Source organism: Penaeus japonicus, unplaced genomic scaffold (genome assembly GCF_977035675.1).
Source record: "Penaeus japonicus unplaced genomic scaffold, GWHDUDI00000001_assembly GWHDUDI00000033, whole genome shotgun sequence".
Lineage (NCBI taxonomy): Eukaryota > Metazoa > Arthropoda > Malacostraca > Decapoda > Penaeidae > Penaeus > Penaeus japonicus.
The window spans coordinates 21,746,042-21,763,541 of record NW_028234435.1 but is presented as its reverse complement, the minus strand read 5'-3'; the positions used below and the strand labels follow the sequence as shown (position 1 = coordinate 21,763,541).

Genomic DNA, 17,500 nt, shown 5'->3' with positions numbered 1-17,500 from the left:
CTATAAGTGTATAATATATATATCTATAATATAATATGTATAATATAATAATCTATAAGTGTATCATATATCTATAAGTGTATCTGGCCAATATGTCCCATATCCGCTGAGGCTTGTTTATCTCAGGGAGTTTGTAGAGAGACTCAGAAAAGGTGATATATGATGCTAGGTTTATATAAAAGTCTATATGTCCTTTATGGTCTTTCTCACCAATCTTTGGGCCCTTGGCAAACTTCTGTCTTGCTTCACTCATGTACATTTTCTCATCACCACATCTGTCTTCTGGTATATTTAGCGCCATTCTTAGCCCCTTTTTTGCCGCTATCCATAAGCAAGGTGCCTTTTTTTCTCTTATACAATACGAGTTTATTTCTTTCAGAAAGCAATGAATCAAGAACACTTTCTTGGAATTGAACCTTGAACACCCAGTAGCTTTCAGTACAACCACCTGATAGTTTTGGAAATTTTGCAGTTACCATTTGAATTGTTTCCAACATGTGGTTAGCTGTTGCCAGTTTCGTTTTCTGTTTTATATTGTGTGTTCTGGGACGTGAAGAGTATCTTTCTTTCCTTTCTCATCAAAGCTGGGTGGGGATGATGATCGCTTTAATTACAGACTGTTTTGTATACTATATTCTGTGCTTGTGTCCCACTAACCACTATCCCGTTTTCCCAAGTGGGGGGGGGGGGGGTGTGTTCCCCCCGTGAATATTGGCTCCGTAACCATGTTTTTTTTTATGTATCATTTGAGGTTGTCAGTAACTTATGTCTTTGAAGCACAATTATTCCTGTGGCTTCGGATTCTAAGGACCCTTCCATGGTTGTGCCGTGACGTATCTCGCCTTTGAGGTACTTTCCATATTACGGGGGAGAGGAGGAAGAAAGGAAAAGAGAGAGGAGGGGGAGAAAGAGAGAAGAAGAAGAAGAGAGAGAAGAGGAGAAGAAGAGAGAAAAGAGAGAAAAAGGAGAGAAGAGAGAGAAAAAAGAGAGAAAGGGAGAGTGGGAAGAGGAAGAGGGAAAAGAGAGAAGGGGAAGAAGAGGGGAGAGAGGGAGGAGAGGGGAGGGAAAAGGAGAGGAAGAGAGGGATAGAGAGAGAGAAGTTTAGAAAAGAGAGAGAGAGAAGAAGAGAAGAGAAGAAGAAGGAGAAGAGAGAAAAAGAGAGAGAGAGAAAGAAGAAAAGAGAAGAAGAGGAGAAAAGGGGAAAAAGAGAGAAAAAAAAAAAGAAGAGAAGAAAAAAGAGAGAGAGAGAAGAAGAGAAAGAAGAGAGAGAGAGAAAAAGAGAAAGAAAGAAAGAAAAAAGGGGGAGAGAGAAGAAGAGGAGAGAGAGAAGAGAGAAGAAGAGAGAGAAAAGAAGAGAGAAAGAGAGAAAAAGAGAGAAGAGAGATGAGAAGAAAAAGAAAAAGAAAGAGAATGAAAGAAGAGGGAAAAAGAGAGAAAGAGAAGAAGAGAGAGGGGAGAAAAGGAAGGAGAGAGGAAAAGGGAGGGGGGAAAAAGGGGGAAGACGAGAGGGGGAGAAAAAAGGGAGAGGTAGAAGAGAAGAGAAGAAAAAAAAAGTGAAGGAGATGAAGAAAGAGGAGTGGAAGGAGGAAAGTGAAGGGAGAGAGGGAAAAAGAGAGAGAGAGAAAGGGGAAGGGAGGGGAGAAGAATAGAAAGAAGAAGAAAAAGAAGAGAGGGAGAGAGAAGAAGAGAGAGAAAAAAAGAAGAGAGAGAGGAGAAGAGAAGGAAAAAAGAAGGAGGAAAAAAGGCGGGAGAAAAGAAGAAGAAAGAAGAAAAGGAGGGAAGGAGAAGAAGAGGAAGAAAAGAAGAAGAAAGAGAGAGAGAAGAAAGAGAGAAGGAAAAGGAAGAGAAAGAAGATAGAAGAGGGAAGGGGAGATAGGAAAAGAGAGAGGGAGTAGAAAGAGAGAGAGAGAGATAAAAGAGGAAGAAAAGGAAGGAAGAAGAGATAAAGAGGAGAAAGAGAAAACAAAGAAGAGAATAAAAGAGAAGGAAATGGAAGAAGAAGAGGTAACAGAGAGAGAAGAAAAAAAGAAAGAAAAAGCAGAAGAAAGAAAAAGAAAAAGAAGAGGAGGTAGAAAGAGAGGAGAGAATAGAAGGGAGAGAGAAGAAGCAAAGAGAAAGAGTAAAGGGGAAAGGAGAAAATAAAAGGAAAGAGAGAGAGAGAGAGGAAAAAGAGAGAAGAAGAAAGAGAGAAGAAGAAAGATAAAGGAGAAAAGGGGGAAATGGAGAGAGGGGAGAGATAAAAGAAGAAGAAGGGGGAAAGGAGAAGAAGAAGAAAAAAAAAAAGAAGACAGAGAAAAGAAAAAAGAGATAAAGGAGAGGAAAGATAAAAAAAGAGAGAGGAGAGATAGAAGGGGGGGAAGAAGACAAAAGAGAGAGGGATAGAGGGGAGAGGGAAAAGGGGGAGAGAAAGAAAAGAGGGAAAAAGGGAGAAAAGAGAAATTTAAAGGGGAGAGAAAAGAGAGATGGAGAAGAGAGAGAAGGGGGAGAGAGAATAGAAGGGGAGAGGATAAAGGGGAGAGAAGAGTAAGAGAGAAGAGATAGCAAGAGGGGGAAAGAGAGGGGAAGGAGGGGGAAAGAGGAGATAGAAGGGGGAAGAGGGTAGACAAGAAAAAATAAAAGAGAGAGAGAGTGCCCAAAAAAAGAATAGAAAGGAAAGAGAAAAGGAAGAGGAAAGAAGGGGTAGAAGAAAAAGGAATAAGAGAAAAGGGGAAAAGGAGGAGAGAAAAAGGGAGAGAAATGGAGAAGAGGGGTAGACAGAAAGAGAAAGGGGAAGGAGAGAAAGAGAGGTTGACAGGAGAGAAAAGTTAGACAAGAAGAGAGGATGGAAGAAAGGGGAGATGACAGAAGAGAGGAAAGGAAAGGAGATAAAAAGAAAGAAAGAGAGAAAAAAGAGAGAAGAGAAGAAAAGAAAGAGAATTTTGAGAGAGGGGAGAGAGAAAGGGATGAGAAAAAAAAAAGAAGAGAAAAGATATAAGAAGAGAGAGAGAAGAAGAAAGAGATAGACAGAGAAAGAGAGAGAAGAGGGAAAAAGAGAGACAAGAGAAAGAAAAAGAGAGAGATTAAGCGCAGAAAAGAAGATAAGAGAGAAAAGAGAAATAAAAGAAAAGAAAACAGAGAGAACAAGAAGATGAGAGGAGATGAAGAGAGAGGAGAGAGTAGAGAGAATAATAGACAGAAATGTGAGAGAGAGGAAGAAAGAGAGAGAGAGAAGAGAAGATAGATTGAGAGAGATAGAAATAGAAAGAGAAAGAGATGAGAGAGAGAAGAAAAAAAGAAGATAGGAGGAGAGAGAGAGAGAGAGAGGGTAGATCACGTATTTTAACACCATCAGTTTTTCTAATAAGCATCCGAACCCTTCTTTCAAGGCCAAGTGCATTGATCATGTTGAAAAAGCAACAACCAAGGAGTTATATAACTGATCGACTAAGGTGCTGTCTGTTCTCCTTTTTTATCAATCTGTATCTCAGAGGATCTCCGTCTATAGATCCGAAGACTACCTCTCTTTGCGAAAGAGGCTACGGACTATCAGACACCGAACATGTTGCACTGTTGATAACTAGTCATCGTAGGAGAAGCAGTAGTAGCCGTAATAGTAGTATCAATATTATACTGTAAGGAAAAAGGGAAGGTCTGATAAAATGCTAATGCTCATTCATGGGGAGAATCGCGAGGATAATAATGATTACAATAATGGTAGTGATAATAAAGATAATGATGATAATAACAATAACAAAAATAATAATAATGATGATGATGATAATGATAAGTGTAATGATATTGATGATGATGATAACAATAATGATAATAAGATTGATGATAATAACAGTGATGATAATATCATGGATAATGATTATAATAACAATTATAACGATAATATAATCACATTGATTATAATGATTATCATTATAACAGCAATAATAACAACAATCATAACAAAAATGATACTAATGATAATGATGATAATAGTAATGATACTACTTCTAATGATAATGATAATGATAACAACATTAAGGATGATGGTGAGGTTGTATAATGATAATAACAGATACAACATCTATAATAATAACAACGATAATGATGTGAGTAATAAAGATAATAAATACAATTCTAACAATGATAACTATAATAATAGTAACAATATTAGTTATAATAACAGTGATGATACTTATCATAATGAAAGTAATAATAACGTTATTAATATTGATTGTACTGATGATAGGGATAATGATATTGATAATGATCATAAGGATAAGTGTTATAGTAATAACAACAACAATGATAATGATAATAATAATAATAATAATAATAATAATGATAATGATGATAATAGAATACTTAAAAGATAATGAAAATTCTACTAATGACAACGATAACAATAAAAACAGGTATCATAGTTATTGCTATTATCATTATTTTTATTACTATTATCGATATCAATATCATTAGCATAATTATTGTTATTAATGTTATTATCCTTATTGTTACTAATCTTATTATGATCATTCTTACTACTACCACTATTACCTCTCTTATTATCATTGTCATAATCATCATCATTAGTAATATCATCTTCATCATCATCATTATCATCATCATCATCATCGAAATCGTTATCTTTCTCATTGTAATTACCCACAATAACATACTATCATAATCATCATTATCATTATTACTATTATCATCCTCATCCTCATCCTCATTTTCTTCCAACGGCTTCAATCTTCGACCTTGCAACAATGCTTTAAGTCCGAGCCAGGTTTTCATCCCGTCCGCTTATGTTGTCTATTGGATAATACTATCCCAAAACTGCCCTGTGTGGATGCAGTTAGTAATGGAAAGGTTGGCTACTGTAGGATTATGTGTAGGGTAGGTTATGGTAGAGGCTGGTTTATGGTTTGTGGTTTGTGGTTTGGAAATATCTAGTGAGAGAGAGGGGGGGGGAAGGAGAGGGAGAGGGAGAGGGAGAGGGAGAGGGAGAGGGAGAGGGAGAGGGAGAGGGAGAGGGAGAGGGAGAGGGAGAGAGAGGGAGAGGGAGAGAGGAGGGGAGAAAGAGAGAGGAGAGAGAGAGAGAGAGAGAGAGAGAGAGAGAGAGAGTGAATGAGAGAAGAAAGAGATAGAGAGTGAAGAGAGAGAGCGAGGAGAAGAGGATGAGAGAGAGATTGAGGAAAGAGAGAAAGAGAGAGAGGAGAGAAAAGGAGAGAGAGAGAGAGAGAGAAGGAAAGAGAGAGGGAAAGAAAGGGGGAGAGAGAAGAAGAGAAAGAGAGAGAGAGAGAGAGAGAGGTGAAAGAGAGAAGATGATGAGAGAAAGAGGAGAGAGCAGAGAGAGGGAGTGGGAGATAAGTGAGAGGAGAGACGAGGGAGATGAGGAGAGGAGGAGAGGAGGTGAGAGAGAGAGAGGAGAGAGAGAGAGAGAGAGAGAGAGAGAGAGAAAGAGAGAGACAGAGAGAGAGAGAAGAGAAGATATGTTATGAAAGGAGAGAGAGAGAGAGAGAGAAAGAGAGAGAGAGAGAGAGAGAGAGAGAGAGAGAGAGAAAAAGAGAAGAGAAGAGAGACAAAGAGAGCAGGAGAGAGACGAGAAAGAGGGCGGAGAGGGAAGAAAGATTGGGAACGAGAGACGTACGAAGAGATCGAGAGAGAAAGAGAGAGCGAGAAAGAGAGAGAGAGATGGAAGTGAGAGAAGAGTGAGAGGAGAGATGAGATGAGAGAGAGAGAGGAGGGAGGAGAGGAGAGAGAAGAGAGGAGAGAGAGAGAAGAGAGAGGAGAAAGAGGAGTGACGATGGAGAGAGAAAGATGAGATGATGAGGATAAGATGAGAGACAGAGAGAGAGAGAGAGAGGAGAGAGAGAGAGAGATGAGATAGTAAGAGAGAGAGGGGGGAATGAGGAGAAGAGGAGGGAGAGATGAGTGGGAGGAAAAAGAGAGGAGAGAGGGAGAGAGAGGGAGATAGAGAGAGAGAGAGAAACGAGAGAGGAGAGAGGGAGGAGAGGAGAGAGAGGAGAGAGAGGAGTCGGAGAGAAGAAGAGCGAGAGATAGAGATCAGAGAGAGAGGAAGCGAGAGAGAGAGAGAGCAAGAGAGAGAGGGATGAGAGAGAGACACGAGAGAGAGAGAGAGAGAGAAGAGAAAAGAGGAGTAAAAGGAAAGAGGGAGAGAGAGAGAGAGAGAGAGTGAGACGGAGAGCAAGACGAGGTGAGGGAGAAAGAAGAGAGAGAGAGGGGAAACAGAGAGAGAGAGAGAAGAAAGAGAGAGAGCGAGAAGACGAGGAGGTGACGGGGAGCGAGAGTGAGAGAGGAGAGAGAGAGAGAGTGAAGAGAGAGAGAGAGAGAGGAGAGAGGCGAGAGAGAGGGAGAGAGATAGAGAGAGAGAGAAAAGATGAGAGGGCAGATAGAGAGAGAGAGAGAATTGAGAAGAGAGAGAGATGGGACGAGAGGATGAGAGAGAAAGATAAATATAAAATTTGGTTTTGCGAGAGGAGAGTGAGAAGAGAGAGAGAAAGAGAGAGAGAGAAAGAGAGAGAGAGAAAGAGAGAGAGAGAGAGAGAGAGAGAGAGAGAGAGAGAGAGAGAATGAAAGAGATAGCCTGATTCCTAGTACTCCTACGACCCAAATCCTAACCTACTTTTAAGTTCTTCAAGGTTATCCAAGTGGATCCTTTTCCGTATACCAGTTTGTTTTGGTAATTAATAACCTGTCATCACTTTGTTTTTTTTTTCCCTCCCGTGCAAAGTCGTCTTTATTGTATTAAGGATGTAAAGATTACCATGTTTGGAAAAAGTATTGAAACCGTTTTAAGTGAAAAGCATTTCGATTTAGTCAAGGTAACTTTATTGATATGGAATCTGTAATAAGAGACATTGAAATAATTTCTAATCCGCATCAAATTTATCAAAAGGATAAACTTAATATCCAGTGTGTGACAATATATAGCCACCATTGTGGTATTACATGAGGTAAATCTACATAAAATTGTTTAATACCTGTTTTTTTTAATCATATATCACTGTTTTATCCCTCGAGAAGTAGATAAGAGATAGATAGATTTTTTCCCATTTATTGACATAAAGTATGAAATAGTTAACGTCCTTATATGGGTTTGAATCATCTTTCCACCGAAATCACAAATCAATTTCGGAACAGCATGCTTTGGTGTTCTTCATGTTGTGTTATATGTGAATATACTTTTAAGAGGTTTTAACACGGAATATAAAGATGTGTTTATTGATGATAAAAAATAAGGTCTATAATTGTTATGAATAGAGAGGTAAACTGGAAGACATACATGATTGAAGAACTATTTTATATCATGGACAGATCAATCACTGACGGTTTTACTGCAGAAGAAACAAAACGTATTTATGAACGAATATCAGTGATTAATTGACTAATTATCATTATCATTATTGTTGGTACTATCATTATCAATATGATAATAATTATAAGTGATGATAATAATGATAATTATGATATGAACTGTCACTGCTAATACTATTGATGTCATCATTATCATTGTTATCATGTACAATCTGCTTTTGTTAATATTCCTGACAGTGTCTCCGCCTCCTCCAGATACCCTTGCCGGGGGCATGGTGGGCTCCTACACGTCCCTGCCTCCGGGCGTGGCGGCCACGGTGCCGCGCCGGATCCTCCTCAGGGACTCGTGGATCAAGCAGGCCGTGACCCCGGAGGAGGCGGCCCTGGAGGCGCGCTCGGTGAGTCGGGAGGCCGCGGAGCCCAACGCAGCCGAGGCTCCGAGTTCCCTTCCGCCTTCTACGCCGCCCTCGACACGCCCCTCGCTGCTCGCCAGGGACACTCTCCGCAGTCCGCCGTCTGCGTCGCCGCCCTGCCTCTCGCCCGATCTCCCACGCCCCTTTGAGCGGTTCCGTAGCGCAAGCGCACGCGAGTCTCGGGCGGCGCCGCGCCCAGCATCCGTCGTGCTCACCACGTACATCTCGACGGCCGCCAAGGACGAATTCGAGGGCCTGTCGGGGAAGGTGTCGCGCGCCAAGGCCTTCTTCGAGTCGTCGCCGCTGCAGGTCAAAGCCACGTCAGGGGAGGGGGAGGGGGAGGGGGCCGGCCGCCAGGAAGCCGAACTCACGCCCGACACCCTCGTCACCTACACCTTTAGGAACCCGCTCAGGGCGTCACCGAAGCCGCGGCCGCTCCGCCGCTACCGCAACACGCTCAGCTCCTTTCCGCGCTGGGCCGACCTCGCCGACGCTCCTGCGGGAGGCGACGACGAGAGCCCGGCGCCCGGGAAGAGGCCAGGCTACGACAGCGCTCCCGAGGGCGAGGCCATGGCGCCGGAGGCAATTACCATCAAGAGGGTGAGGCCCGTAGTTGCGCGACGCCGTCACGGCACCATCGTGGGCATCTTGAAGAACGTCCCCCGCCCCCCCGCCGGCGACGCGACCCCCGTCGGCGCGGGCGAGGAGCGCGAAATCGCCGGCGGGGGCGCGAGGGGGGGGCCGGGCGGGAGGGCGAGTGGCATCGGGGGGGAAGCCCGCGATGGGGCAGGGGGAGGGGAAGGAGGAGGCGGGGGGGGAGGCCCCGGCCACCCCGCGCCCGCCTCGGGACTCAGTTCGGACCGGGACGCTGAGCGGTCGAGACGCACGGCTCCCTGCAGTCCCCTTCCTCCGTGCCGCTGCGACCACGCGACCCCTGTGCCCGACGCGCGAGCGAGCGAGTGCCACGAAACGAGTGCCGCCGCGGGCCATGAGCCACACGGCGACGCCATGGTAGTGCCAGGTGACGCGGGCGTGCAGGCGGCGCCCCGCGTGGTGGCCGCCTGCATTAAATCGTACCACGACATCCCAGAGGAGCTCTTCAACAGCCTGCAGGAGAGTTCCGTGGACCCGACCCCCTCCCCGCCCCCGCCCGCCAAACAGGATCCCTCGCTCCTCGCCTCCCTCCCTCCTCCCGCCCCGCCTACGCCCGCGCCCACGCCCGCGCCTCGCAGTGACTGGAAGACCATGCGCGACGGGCGGCGGGCGCTGCTAGCGGGCGGCGACGAGGCCAGCGACGTGGACACGGAGGAGGGCAGCGAGCTGGACGGCGGGGGCGGCGCCGCCTCCACCAGCGACTACCATACGAGCGATGGGCGCGGCTCGTCTCTGTCGGGCGCCAGCGACGACCACCACCACAAGCACGACTCCGCGCAACGACACGCGGACGACCACCTCATCTACGCCACCAACGGGTCCAGCTACATCACGCAAGGTAAGTCGTTGTGCAGTTGATGTGGGGAGGCTGGCGTTTACTCCTCCCTGCTTTGTATACACTCGTAGCTTCGTAGTGGGTGTGTTTCACTACGATTGTCATTAGACAATCGGCATGAGAGAGAGAGAGAGAGAGAGAGAGAGAGAGAGAGAGAGAGAGAGAGAGAGAGAGAGAGAGAGAGAGAGAGAGAGAGAGAGAGAGAGAGAGAGAGAGAGGGGTGAAGAACCGCCATCGGTGTCAACAAACAGCAATTTCGTATAGCTCCGATTTTTGCCCCGACTGTCCTAATGAGAGGGCGAAAGGGAAGGGGGTAAGGGGGAAGGGGAAGAGGCGAGGTTTCCGGTCTTTATGACGAGGGAGAGGGGGTGGGGGAGGGGGAAGGACTAGAGGGGGGCGTAAAAGACTGGCTGGGTAGGGGAAGGGGTAGTGATCCCGTGGGACAGTTTATGAAGCCGCTGGAAGGTCGTCTGGTACAATAAACTCTCTCCAGACGGGGAGTTATATACTTATTACTATATATATATATATATAATATATATATATATATATATATCTATATATATATATATATATATGTGTGTGTGTGGTGTATATGTATATATATGAACACACACACACACACACACACACACATGTATATATATATATATATATATATATATATATATATATATATTATATATATATACAGACAGTACATACGTATAGATAAAGAGATAGAAAAAGAGAGAGATTGTGCTGGACATTTTATTGCACTTTTTACAAATCATTTGCCATTGACAAGCTCAACTATTCGAGAAAAATCTAAAATCAAGAGAGATAATCCGTCAGACACCAGTCTCTCAATTACTTCGTGAAGGTAAAAAAAAGGAAAGTAAATGTCATGGAATTTGATCGCCAGCCAACCGGAAACCACTTTTTTATCTTTTTTTTTAATACGGGTGATAAAGGTCAGATCAACTTAGCGTCCGAATAACGTCTGTTTGTCAGTTCGTAGAGAGCGAAAGGGTCTTTGAAGGATAAACATGAGGAGACTGGAGGGAGGGGGAAGGGGGTGGGGTGGAGGTGGTTCTGTTTGTGTGTGGATTAATATTTCTGTTTTTAGTGTGTGTGTGTGTGTGTGTGTGTGTGTGTGTGTGTGTGTGTGTGTGTGTGTGTGTGTGTGTGTGTGTGTGTGTGTGTGTGTGTGTGTGCAGTATATATATGTATATAAAACACACACACGTGTATATATATATATATATATATATATAATATATATATATATTATATTATATATATAATATATATTTATATATATATATATATATTGTGTATATATATTATATACATATATATTATATATATTTATATATATATATATTATATATATATATATATATATATATATAATATATATATTATATATATATTGCTTTTCTTTCTTATCTAATGCTGGTAACACTCCAAGAAAACGTGTTTTTGGGGGAGAGGGACGTTAACGGCGAAATCGCTCACAGCAGCTAAAGTAAGTAAAGTAAGTAAGCAGAGAAATTGGCAAAATGAAAATTCCGAGCCAAGGTTTTGGTCACTATATTCGAGCCTCTTCCAGAGTTTCGCATCTAATTCCGAGACATTATTTCCCGGATATTTGATACTATTTGATGTACCTAACCTAACTTTGAAACTACCTGAGGAACCGTTGATATTTTTTATTTTCGGTGGAGAGAGTTTTCCTTCCCTCTCCTTTCCTCTCTTTCCTCTTCTTCCCTATCCTTCTCCTTTCTTCTCCTCCATCCCCCTTCTTCTTCTCCCCCCTCCCCCCCATTGTTTCTCTTACGCTACCGTGGCAGTTGAGATTACCGCAAGTTTTAACTGGGGTGTGTTTGATGGCCCGTAAAAAAATAGCGCTGTTCACGTGAACCAGACGCTGGAGGAGGTTGGGAACCGCTTATCTTGCCTATGTATTGTTCTCAAGCCATCCTCACCCCCTCCACATTTCTCTGGACCTCCCATGCACCACATCAAGAATTTTTTATAGGCCTACAATCTAAGCCGGGCCTAACCTAAGAACTTTTCGACTTTTAGGTATCCGACTGCGCCTGGTATCATGCACTTCTGCAGATTAGTGTTATCTAGCGAGTGTCATTTTGAGTGGTTTATGAGGCACTGTTCTTCACTTTAGTAGACCTGTCGTCTCGCATCTAAGTAAGAACCAGAAGCGCAAAAAACACGTGACAGAGATTGATTTGATTTGATTACTTATTGAGTCAGCAGTATGCTCAGTTGAGTCTACAAAAGGAGAGCAGACAGAGAGAAAAAAAGTTATTAGTTGTTGTAAGCAGGAACAGACGTAGCCTCCAGGCATCTAGACTAACTTACAATAATATTGTTTTATTGTCTGTTGTGCGTTTAGCTTTGATGCATGACTGATATTATTTCATTCAGATAGTTTATTTATTCGTTTATACTGATAATAACTTCCAATATCAATCGTTCGTTATTGCCTGTCGTGCGTTCATTTTTTTTCCATTGTTCATTCATATACTTTATCTGATCCTCCAATGGGACTAGTTGAGAATTTCAGATATCATGCCGCTGGTTCTGTTTTATATGTATATATCAGTACACAATCAATAAAAAAGGTAATTCCAGTCTGATCAACGATAGTGAATTCCGAGCGTTAAAAATGAGTGAACGGGACAAAAAAAGAAAAAAAAAAAAAAAGAAAAAAAAGAGGAAAGAGGAACCAAGGGTAATAACAAAACAAAGGAAGTCGCCGCGTGAATTTGGCGCACCCTCAACCCACACACTGACACGCACACACGCACACACGCACTCACATGTGTTTTTATGGGGACAAATATTTCATTGAGTTACCAGTTACGCCATCACTAACACTGGTAAAGAGGAAGCAATGATAGAGGGGGGGTGGGGGGGGTGGAGGGAAGGACGGAGGGATCCCGAGCACATGGACACATTTTTTTACGTCCAGATAAGAATATGAATACACATATCTAAACACAGTGACGCAAGTGTTTTATTGACTGGAGAGGTGAGATAAAAGAAAGGAACAAAGAAAGAGAGGGAGAAGAAGAGGGATAGGGAAAGGAAGAGAGAAAGAGAGAGAGAAAGAGAGAGAGAGAGAGAGAGAGAGAGAGAGAGAGAGAGAGAGAGAGAGAGAGAGAGAGAGAGAGAGAGAGACAGAGACATAGACAAAGAAAAAAAAATAAGAGAAATAAGAAAGAAAGTTAAAGGAGAGAAGAGAGAGAGAGAGAGAACTAGCGATACGAATAACAAGAAAACAAATTCATTATTTTTTTTTTCACACGCAAATGACGCCTTCAGAAGGTTATGTGACACCAGCTGTTGGTTACGTCATAGGATCATTAAGGAGACCTTGCTCTCCTTCAAACCCGCGCGTAAAGCCTTAATTAGCACTCATTAAAAGAGTCTGTTCAGAGATGATTCAAATGGGGAGGTAGGGGGAGAGGGGGAGAGGGAGGGGGAGGGGGAGGGGGAGGGGGAGAGGGAAAGGGAGAGGGAGAGGGAGAGGGAGAGAGAGAGGGAGAGGGAGAGGGAGAGGGAGAGGGAGGGAGAGAGAGAGAGAGAGGGAGGAGAGAGAGAGAGAGAGAGAGAGAGAGAGAGAGAGAGAGAGAGAGAGAGAGAGAAAGAGAGAGAGAAGAAAAGAAAAAAAATGTTGTTCATCTCTCTTTCTGATCAATTTGGAAACCATTTTAGGTACCGTATCAAATAGATTAGCTTTTTCAAACTCCGAAACAACATTTCATAAAAAACAAACAAACAAACAAGGAAGTCATGTATTCTGAGAATGACGCAACACTATTCGTCTTTGTTTACAATGTTTTTTTCGGGATGTTGAGTTGTTCTAATCTATCTTATTTATTTGTTTGTTTTACTTCGTTGCAGATATTAGAGAAGTCGGGGAGAACATACAATATATTTGTGTGTGGTTGTGTGTGTGTGTGTGATGGAAAATATTAGATTAATGGTAATAATAAAATTTCGGTGTTAACTTTTCCCGCAAGCTTAACAGAAACGCAATTTGGTGTTGAGATTGCAAATGTCGATCCATGCCCCGTGCCCTTTGCCCTTTTCAAAATTATCCTGTTCAGCCTTTATTCACGGCCCAAACATTCCTCCCTCGCGACTGAGACCACTCTCACCCCGCATTCAAGTACGTGCAGGCACACGCACATGCACACGTACATGCACGCACACGCCACGTACATGCACATATATCCTACCCCACCCCAACACACACATGCACACGCACATGCGCATGTACACAAACACACACCACACGCACCCCCACCCCCCACCCCACATGTACCCCCCCTACACACATACACCCCACATGCACCCCCTCACAAAAACACCCCACCTACACCCCACCCCCACACGCAACCCCTCTACACACACACACACACACCACACGCCTCCCCCCCCCCTCTACACACATACACACACACCCCACACTCACCCCCCCTCTACACCCACATCACACCCCCCTCACACCCCATCTACACTCCCCCTCTACACACAACCCCTCTACACACCCTCTACACACACCCACACACACACACACACACACACACACACGACACACACACACACACACACACACACACACACACACACACACCACACGCACCCCCCCCCTCTACACACACACACACACACCACATGCACCCCCCCCCCCTACACACACGCACACGAATGCGAGACGAATCGTGACGGACGGCTCTGCCCGCATCCTCTCCCGCTCTCCTTTGCCGTCCTTTGGGGTTTGTTTTCCTTTGTCCTTTTGTTAGCGTCCTTCTGTGTGTCCCATCCTTCGCATGCTCTTCTGAACTCCCTTTCTTATTGTTTTTGTTCTTTTTCTTTTTTTTGTTCTTGTTCTTCCTCTTCCTCCTCTACCTTTTCCTCCGCTTCCTCCTCCTCTTGTTTTTATTTTTTTGTATCTTTTCCTTCTTCTTTGATTTTCTCCTTCATTCTCCTCTGTTTATGTTCCTTTTTTTCCTTTTCTGCTTCTTTCATCTTCTTCAGTTGCTCCTTCAACTGCTCCCTCCTCTTCTATTTCTTCTTCTATTTGTTCTCCATCGTTTCCTTCCACCCTTCGCTTCGTCTGGATCGGATTTCTCTCAGCTGTTTGTCAGATCCTAATCCTCACCTCGCTAATTCCATTCCTCCTTTTGGTGGGATTAAGATAATATCCTTCGAAGATAAGTAAAGGTTGAAGGAAATAATGAGAAGTATTAGGAATACTTCTCCCTTTTTCAAAGTATCTCGTGTCCGTTGATTTAAACGAAAACGAACGACAGCGAATCGGCCTAAAGTGTACAAAAGGATTTCAAGCCGCTATCCCAGGGTCGAGAGGAGGATCCGACACCACGTGACGCGATCCTCAATTGTTTTACCTCTCGCATTTTCCCACGAAAAGAGAGAAAAAAATGGGGATTTTTCTCCTTTTGAAATCAAAATTGATTGTTAGGACAATAGCTGGCATTCCCACAACCATTACACACGGGTTTTGGAAAGGAATTCGATTTATAAACCGGATTTTGATTTAGGTGCTTATTCTTTTTGTTGATTGGATTTGTTTTATTATTATTTTAGAATCCGTTGCCGGTAGTCACGTTTATATATTTTTCTCCTAACGCTTATTGTCAAAATAATGATCATTACATAAACATTACATAACTTAGGCCTACATGGTATGCTTTAGATATATAATGCTTTACATTGCGTTGTTCTTTTGGTATGGGCCTACATGCTATATACTTTAAACATATATTGATGTACGATAATACTTCTGTATCGTCGTTATAACGAATTTTCAATCTATGTCTTTATGAACAAGCCCTGACTGAAGTTTTGATGGCTCACGCGCGGCCAGATATAATTACAGGCTTTGATCTGTGTTGCAGAGATGATACCATATTATGTCAAATTCAGGATCTGATAAAAACGTACTCTTTCGTCTTTCGTTTATCTCTATCTCTCTCTTTCTCTCCTCTTTCGCGTCTTCTCTCTCTCTCTCTCTCTCTCTCTCTCTCTCTCTCTCTCTCTCTCTCTCTCTCTCTCTCTCTCTCTCTCTCTCTCTCTCTCTCTCCCTCCATCCCTCCCTCCCTACCTCTCCCCATACCTTCCTCCCTTTCTGTCTCCCTTCTCCCCCCCTCTCTCTCTCTCTTTCTCTCCCTCTCCCTCTCCCACACTCTCCTTCTCCTCCTCCCCCTCCCTCAGCATCTCCCTCTCCCTCGCCTTTTTCTTCCTCTCCCACTCCCACTCTTCCCTCCCTCTCTCTTTTATATCTGCCTTTCTATCTCTATCTATCACTCCCTCTCTCTTTATATTTCAGTCACACGCTTACATTAACAGTTCCGTTGCGAAATTCCCCGCTTACGCAAACAGATCATCACACTCTCTGACTCACTGCCTATGACCCACCTCCGTGCTACGATGAATATTTACCTACTGTCATGGGACTTGCATGAAGAAACGCGAAAAAATAAAACTGAAAATAAGGAAAAAAGGAAGAAAAAGAAAAAGGAAAAAAGAAAAATAAGAAATAAGATATGTATATATGTATATACATACACACACACACACACACACACACACACACACACACACACACACACACACACACACACACACACACACATATATATATATGTATATATATATATATATGTGTGTGTGTGTGTGTATATGTGTGTGTGTGTTTGTGTGTGTGTATGTATATAGCTATATATGTATATATATATATATATATATATATATATATATATATATATATATATATATATATATATATATATATATATTACTGCATATTCATAACGCGTCATGGGAGGGCAAGAGACATCATCCTTATATATATAACAGAAGCTGATTCCTACTTTGTTCGTGGACTATAAATAAGATAGCCTTCAGGGTATTTAGTATGTAGTCTGTTCTCTCAGTGTAGCTTTGTGTAGTTTTTAATGAGTCTTTGTTTTTAATGGTAACGGGAAATGCATTCTATGAGCATGTCAATGAAGTCTTTTGTTTTTCATTTCTTTATCTTTATCGTTATTTTCATCATTTTCAATCAAATCATCAACGTCCTCTTCCTTTTTTCTTTTCAACCTTTTGTTCAAAATCATATAGTTCAACACTCATCTCCTTAATTATCTCTCCCTCCTTCCCTCCCTCCCTCCCTCCCACCCACCCACCCTTTATCCCTCCCTCCCTCCCACCCATCCACCCACCTTTTCTCCTTCACTCCCTCCCTTCTTCCCACCCACACACCCTCCCTTCCTCCCTCCCTCCCACACACACACACACACATCCACCCTTTATCCTTCCCTCCCACCCACCCTTTCTCTCTCCCTTCCTCCCACCCACACACCCACCCTTTCTCCCTCCCTCCCTCCCACCCACCCACACACCCACCCTTTCTCTCTCCCTTCCTCCCACCCTCCCACTCACACACCCACCCTTTCTCTCCCCCTTCCTCCCACCCACCCACACACCCTTTCTCTCTCCCTCCCACCCACCCACCCTCCCTCCCTCCCTCCCTCCCTCCCACCCACCCACCCTTTCTCCCTCCCTCCCACCCTCCCTCCCTCCCTCCCTCCCTCAAGACCTTCAACGCGAGACATGACCAGACTTACGGATCGTCACTTACTGCCGTGTCGAAATTTCCCGAACTGGCGTTAATTGCTGAATAATTAATTGCCTCTTTATCTATCTACTTTGCTGTGTCTCTCTCTGTACAGTGATTATCTTTGTTTTGTATGCGTGGTCTGTTTATCTGTTTGTGGTTATCTGTTTGTCTATTTTTATGTACCTGAGATATCTATTTATATGTGATTGTCTTTTTATCTGTTGATTTGTCTCTCTTTCTGTCTTTCCTTTTCCCTCATTCTCTATTAGTCTATCAATCTGCCTATTTATCTATTTATCTATCTATCTATCTATCTATCTATCTATCTATCTATCTATCTATATCCTTTTCCCAGATTCTCTATTAGTCTATCAATCTGCCTATTTATCTATCTATCTATCTATCTAATCTATATCTACATATATCTATCTATACAAGTTGGAGAAAAATGCACTAGTCGTAAGTAAAAAAAAAAAGGAGAAATAATAAAAGAAAATGAGAATGAATCGCAGGAAGGAAGGAAAGGGAAGCAGAGACGGTGAAAGGGAACGTTATTTTAGGCTCGAGTTTAAAAAAAAGGGCGAAGATTGCGCGTCGCTTCCTGTATTTCGTGTGTGTGTGTGTGGGGGGGGG

General features: G+C 43.3%; 1 protein-coding gene across 2 annotated transcripts in view; it reads left to right on the top strand.

Moving 5' to 3' along the window:
- Positions 1 to 9,248, top strand: part of LOC147467828 (uncharacterized) — a 17,660-nt gene extending 8,412 nt beyond the window's left edge. The window contains exon 2 of one of the 2 annotated variants that reach the window (XM_086530494.1): positions 7,564 to 9,248. In XM_086530494.1, the coding sequence (XP_086386620.1) occupies positions 7,581 to 9,233 (1,653 nt within the window). In that variant the 5' untranslated portion in view covers positions 7,564 to 7,580 and the 3' untranslated portion in view covers positions 9,234 to 9,248. Of the gene's footprint in view, positions 1 to 7,545 lie in introns of both variants that reach the window. The other variant, XM_086530495.1, reaches the window with a different exon arrangement.
- The last annotated feature ends 8,252 nt before the right edge of the window (positions 9,249 to 17,500 follow it).